Genomic DNA, 7246 nt, shown 5'->3' on the forward strand with positions numbered 1-7246 from the left:
TCAGAAAATGCATATTTTTGCCGTTCTTGACAAGTTTTTGGGTAACATATGTCACTGGAAGCATAAAACTTAATTTTCCGTCCGTCAACATCACTTCCGGTCAAACCGGAAGTAACCAAAAATATCTTATTTTTTAAGGTTTTGATACAAAATTGAAATTATAAAGTGACTGGAGACGACTCAGCTCATTGCTTTCTTTTGTTGACGTCACTTCCGGTCAAAACAGGACGGAAGACCTACTCGTTGCTTTGCAACGAGCTTTGCTCTAGTTGTATATCAAACTGTGAACGTTGACTGGTGCTTTGCATATTAAATGATAGGTAATTATTTACACACAAAATGTCTACAAATTTACCTTTTGCAAGATCAAGACTCGGAAAAAAAAACGCGGCTGTAACTTGTCGAAAGATTAGTAAAAAATTTGATTTATTCTGATATGGTAGTTGAAATTTTACAGACATAGAAATCTGCAGTTTATAATTTATGACTGATGACAATATCTTTTGTTAGATCTCAAAGATCTTAAAGATCTGATAACGATATCTTTTAAAGATACTTACTGTCGTTGATGTCCCTGCTTCCTCTGCTTTAGATCCGAATTATTTCAATGGAATTTTGAGCTTGATTTCCATTCTTTATCTATATATTTCATATACATCAAATGAAATTGAATATACATCACAAGAATATCGAACATACCTTTAGGTCTAAATCACATTACACATACTCATAAGGATATCGAATTCATCAAACACTTTATACGATCCGTAGAAAAAACTTTTTATTAGACTCCGCTTGAAAAGCAGGGTGATGGGGTGTCCATCCGTCCGACCGTTTGTCTGTTACGCTTTAAGTACCCATTTCTTATAACGCTAACTGATATACTTTTGAAGAATTATTGTTCCATGGTGTCATTGTGCACCTTATATTTTACTTTTTGTCGGACACATATTTTTGGGAAATGTAAAAAAACAGCTTAAAGAGACAAAATGTTTATTTACATAATACATGTGTAACATTTAATTAACATTAGTAAAAAATACACTAAAAAGATGCTATTTCCTTCTTCTAAGTTTATCAATTATAATCAGATCTAAATCTTAAATTCAACAAGAGATCATTCCATTCAGTATCTAAAAGATTTTTTTTTTTGCTTAAATAGATTGATTATTGAAAAGGTTTGCTTTCCTTTTAAAGATACTTACTGTCTTTGATTTCACCATTTGTTGTTGTTAAATGTGCCAGTGCTGTTTCTGTGTAATTGTACAAGAACGGAAACATAATATGAAGGACAACGTCCAGACAACAAAGGTATGATATTTAAGACAGAGTCTTGAAAGGTGAAATTTGATTTATTCTGATATGGTAGTTGAAATTTTACAGACATAGAAATCTGCAGTTTATAATTAATGACTGATGACAATATCTTTTGTTAGATCTCAAAGATTAAAGATACCAAAAAAAAACATTTAAAATATTTAATTTTAACTTTCCTATCGCCAACTTCCCTTACTTATTTAAGAAATAAACAAGGTTATTCAGTGAACATGGTTATGAATAGCAATTGTTCTGCTGGCATATTCCATGATGCGCGCTAGCGCATCATGGAAAATATGCCAGCAGAGCTATTGCTATTCATAATGCCATGTTCACTGAATAATCGTTGTTTATTACTTATATTTGTATTCTTTGATGTTGTCAAGAATATCAGCGGAAATCCTGGCTTACATAAGGTTGTGGCTTGTTGTCTTCAGTAAATAAAAACTCACAGCTATAAAATCAGTATACCTGATCATTGTACCTTTTCTCGACTAAATCACAAACAGTTTATAAAGTATTTGACTTTTAAACACAGTTATCTGGATACAAGCTGCGCCGTCGTTACACTCTCTTAATTTTTGTTTTGATGCAGTTGTGACGTCATCGATCAACGTAATTGAAACGCAGAAGGATAAAACGTACGCTGAACTAGGACCTTAGGTCCCCAGCGTAGTTCACGTCTATCGGGTCTGTTTACTCCGCTACAAAATGTAGTGCGTTGCATACGTTTAAGTGAAAATAGAATAAATCGTAATACTGTGAAGCCTTTTCAGTGTAAAAAAAAACAGAAAATTTATTTTTATCAAGGGAAGAACCATTTGTGATGGGTATTAGAAAACAAAGAAGAGGAGGGGGGTTGCTGAGCAACATTAACTGCAATATTATAAGATATATGAAATATTAGAGTTTAACATTTATGGATTATGTTGGGTGACCTGTGGTCTCCTCTATGATTTTATTATTCCATTTAAGGTTATAGTATCTATATAACACAGTGCCCTACCGCTGATCTCATTACTAATAGTAAGCGACTCAGAGTAAACGACGTTCGTCCAGTCTCTGCATTCGCAGATCTCTAACAAGCAGAGGGGGATGAAGATTTTGCCCCCTACAGCCCCCTTTTCATTTCGCTCGGACTTTTCACCAATCCTTTAACATAATGGAATAATTATTTGTTAATAAATTATTTAATGTCTTTTTTGTCTTCCTTATGAGGTCATGCTTAAATAGGCGACCTCATCACTTTAACACTCTTTGCCGGAAATCCCTGATTTTAAATTCATTTATCTTACAAAGAAGATGTACACCTTGTATTGCAAAGTTGGGGGCTGCATGGAGTTCTCCTCCCCTTTCCCCGGAATTAACACATCAAATTCATAAACCCATCAAAACTACATTAAAAAAAGGAAATAAAATTTTAAAAACGCACCAATTGTTATTTAACTTTGGGATACATATACTGTATTTGAAGACAAGCAAGTTGACTAATCCTCCAATTTCCAATTACATACATGTACATTTAGAGAATTCGGAGAAATTGTGCACTTTTTCCCCGGTCAAAAAATTAGGGTCGCAATTCCTTTTTTGAGAGGATTTGAAGAATAATTCTACACATACCATGATTTTAAATTATTGCCTACTTACAACTTTCAATAACATCGTAATAATGTACAACATAAGATTACCTTTGTCTCATTCATATAATACAATTTGTGAAGTATGATATCCTTATTGATGGACAATATAAGACTTACGCTTGTTTCCATAATCTTTATGCGAATAACAGAGGTAATAAAAAGTTAACAAAACCAAAGGTAACTTTATATCGTACATCTTTAGGGCGACAATAGGTCACCTTATATTGTACATCAAAAGGTTTATAACTTAAGCTTGATCAAATAAGGTATTTCTAGTCATTATTTGTAGGAAACCAAGATGAAAAACCACATTTTAAACTGTCATTTTCAATAAAATATCAAGAAAACCACTTTTGAAATTGGGTGTTTTTTTCATATTCTACAAAGGAAATGTATCCAGATTGCCTACAGTCTCTCAGAAAAAGGTCATTTGTATGTTCATGGCCTCTTCTTTAAATATAAAATTTAAAATAGGTTTCCGGATTATTTTTCATACAATTTCAAATTGAATTCAATAAAAATACTCTACAATGGATACTTTGTAGTCTCAAGTCATTAAATAGATCTCGACCTTAATTTACGGGTGTTTTCTTTATATCAAGGCCTTTCTATGGGTAGAACAACTTGTTACAGTTTTACCTTGATCTTCAAGGTTGACTTGCATTTTTAGAAACATTAGTTGCCTTACAGGAGCATCTATGTTTTGTTCTGTGTGCTTGAGAGATGTCAATTACATTTGTATGTCAATAAAGATTTCATTAAGTGGTCAGCTATCTTTCATAAAATAGATTAAAAAATATATCAATTATTACGCCAGGCGTTTGATCATTTTAATATGAAACCAAGAAATTGGACAGATATTTCTTATATTAACGTGTTCTTAATTCCCTAAATTCACAAGCTACATGTACAAGGTCTGCTTCTGTCTTTATTTGTCCCGCCCCACACATGTTTATCTATGATCCTGGTAGATTTATGTAGAAATAAAGTATTTTTACTATTTGTAATTTTATCTCGGACAAAGACATTGGAAATGTAAATATTACAAAATACATGCTTAATTCAAAGTTATATTCAGAAAATTGAAAGAAAATTGACATTAAGATTCCAGATTTTACGCAAAAACAAATTGGGTAAACACATGGAATTCAGAATTATCAGGAAACTGAATTATAAGCCTTGTTTCAATAAAATTTGAATTTGCATGAACTTCTCATATTTATTACTAGTATCTATTTATAAATATTAACCTTTTATGTAGATCTCTAATGGTATCGTGAAAAAGGTTCTTGAAAAGATTTTACGTAAAAGCTATCTTTTAAAAAAAAGTTTATATGATTTATCCAATATTTTTCAAAAAATTGTAAATGTGTCACCCTCCCCCCTTCATAAGAAACTGAAATTTTCATGGGTATTTTATTTTCTTAAATTTATATCAGTGACTTTTTATTATCAACCAAGCATTTCTTTCTTCACAATATTTTATTTGGCAAAAATAAATCACACAACAGACTTTATAAGCAATTCAATTTCAATTGACAAATTACTATTTAAAAAAAATTCCTTTCATAACTTAGAAAATCCTTTACACAGTTAAATGTAATAACAATACTCAATGTAATCCAAAAAATTCTTCTAAGACATATTCATATAACTTATTTATTGTAGAAGTACTTTTTCCGTGTGGTATGAATTTACACTATGAACATGGTCACAAAATTTCTGCGGAAATTTGTCCAAGCGTACTTAATATAAATATAGTGACAATCTAGAAAATCCGCGTTATTTTCTATACGCAGATTAAACAGAAATTTAGATTCCACGTAATTATGATTCCATGGAAAAAAGTATGTCCACATTATTACTGCAATTCATTCTTAATTTCTAGGGAATGTTACATTACAAAAAGTACAAAACATGTGATTGAGTTCTCTATTCATTGACGGTGATAGTTTAATTCTCTATTCGTTGACATTGACGGTGATAGTTTTGCCCTTGGGGTCATCGAACCTGTCCTGGGTGGTGACGGAGGTCAACATGGAGAAGCCGTGGAGGAGAATAAGAAGAAGGACCGCGGTGGAAATGATCCCCATCCAGATCACCTCCGTAAAGAACGGGACACAGTCCCAGCCGTCCGAGAATTGATAGTTCACCACACCAAAAGGCTGCAGCTGTTAACAGTTAAATATTGTCACATTAATACTGACACCAGATAACTCACTAATCATAACTGGTAATTCACAGCAGTTGTAAACATTTCAATAATTGTAACTTTTAATCTGTTCAAATTGTGTTTGCATGTTTCATTTCTTCTCTGCACCATAAATGGATTAATCTGCATAACCTTCCATTTCAATTCTGAACAATGTGCAGTTAGTCTCAAGTGTAAACTTTTTTTATTTTTTACAAAACTCAAAAAACTTTAAATTTTGGAAATACAAATCAGTGAAGATTTATTTTTGTTTTTTCTTAAGCCACCTTTAACTCAGCCTACATGGCTTTATTTAAAAAAAATAAATAATAATAAAATTTCACATTGTGCATAGATTTATAGAAGTTTCTGCCTTTTAAAAGTGCTGTGTAAAGATAACACTATATTTTAAGTGACCTAATGAGGTCCCCCGTCAAAACCTTCCCTTCACACCTGCTCCGTTACCTGGAATCCGTCAAAGGACACGGTGATGTTGGCCCCCGTGCTGTTGCCGGCTTTTCCTAGGCTGGAACAGTGGTAGGAGAACCCCTTTGGGGCTGACACACTGTCCAGGGAGATGTTATTAGTTTGGTCGTTAAGGGTCAGTGTGGCTTCTACAACACTCCAGTAGCCCGAGACATTACCTACGGCCATGTTCATGCTGTAAAGTACAAACATAAGATATGATTAACAACAAGAGGCCCAAGGGCCTTATAGGTCACCTGAGTATCATGTAACAACTTTCCAGCGATTGCTTTTGGTTCGTGTTTTAATCCAAAAGCCATGAAATTCACAAATTTTGAAGAAGGCACCATTGCTTATCAAAGGGCAAATTTCAAAGCATTAATTTATTTTTAGTCAAAGTACCCCCCTGGTACCCCTGACCCAGCGTCCCTGAAAGTATCTATTTTGAAAGAGGCCCCTTTCTTCATTATAAGGCCAGCATTTTTTTTGTTTAGGTTTAGTTATGAGCATGATAATAAAAAAGTCCCAAAGGAGAAGGAAATCAAAATTTTTTTTGATAAATCAATTATTAACATTTGTACATTCTTTTTTATGCTATTATAATAGGCTCCTTACCAATAGACACATATAATGCTTACAAATAGGAAAGTAAAACATTTAATTGATTATTTCATCATCTGCCAGTTTGGGCCAGTTATATAAATTTTGTGATGTTGGTCAAAATATATTTTAAAAAATCAATTCTTTAAAAGTCTTTCAATATATCTTCATTTTTTTTAATATGTGTTAAGTGAATGTGTAGACATTGTTCTAAAATTTAATCCTATCATAAAACAGACAGGGGGTATTGCGGGTGTAGGGTGAACATTTTTTCAATCAAGTGTAAAATAATTTTTCTGGCTGATACAAATAATACTACATGCCTGTATATATTTGTATATTCTTGCCTTAACAATTTCTTCCTCAAATGGACTGAACTTCTCCCAAAGTTTTATTCATTACATCTGATGCATAAGCAACCCTTTTCTGAAGAATGATGCTTAGACTGTAAGCTATAACAGAGACCTAAACAATGTTGCTGCCCGCTGGCAATATGCAACAGCTACCACGGGCAGTTTAAAACCTGGGGAAGGAAAATAATTTACAGACAGATACTTTTGAAACGAATACATAATTATCTCACCAGCATGTCATTGTGCAACAAAGTCGTCAGCATTTTATTTGTCCTTTGAACAGGTGAAACTTTTTAGATGGCACTCGTATCGATGAATTTTACACTAAACCAAGCTATCTTTCAGATCTCGCTTTATTTACCCGCCGTTAAAACCGGAAGTGCGAGATCGTAAATGTGAAATCTCGATCCCGACTCAAATTTGACATCGGAAAGAAAAAAAATTGTTTTATTTTTTTCTGAACATTCAAAACCTTGAGCGGAGGGTTTGTAAAACTGAAAATAAAATAAATCCTGGCCTTAAATATATAATTAGTTCATTAGCATATTAACCAGGATGTTCAAAGAATTCATGCATTTCAATATATAACGTTAATCATTAGAGCCCCACCCCAAAACAAGAACCCCTGACCCTGGGGCCATAAAATTCAAAATTTTGGGAGAGGCACTCTTGCTCATCAT

At 32.9% G+C, this 7246-nt stretch overlaps 1 protein-coding gene across 1 annotated transcript; it reads right to left on the bottom strand.

Annotated features, from left to right (window-relative positions):
* Positions 1-4443: 4443 nt before the first annotated feature.
* LOC134233662 (V-type proton ATPase subunit S1-like) lies at positions 4444-5810 on the bottom strand. The gene is made up of 2 exons (XM_062715650.1): positions 5614-5810; positions 4444-5128 (listed from the first exon to the last, which is right to left on the bottom strand). Exons 1-2 carry the CDS (start codon positions 5806-5808, stop codon positions 4919-4921), a joined length of 405 nt encoding a protein of 134 aa, XP_062571634.1. The 5' UTR covers positions 5809-5810; the 3' UTR covers positions 4444-4918.
* Between the last annotated feature and the right edge of the window lie 1436 nt (positions 5811-7246).

Source organism: Saccostrea cucullata, unplaced genomic scaffold (assembly GCF_032062105.1).
Source record: "Saccostrea cucullata isolate Sc308-1 unplaced genomic scaffold, CSIRO_AGI_Scuc_v1 ctg4456, whole genome shotgun sequence".
NCBI lineage: Eukaryota > Metazoa > Mollusca > Bivalvia > Ostreida > Ostreidae > Saccostrea > Saccostrea cuccullata.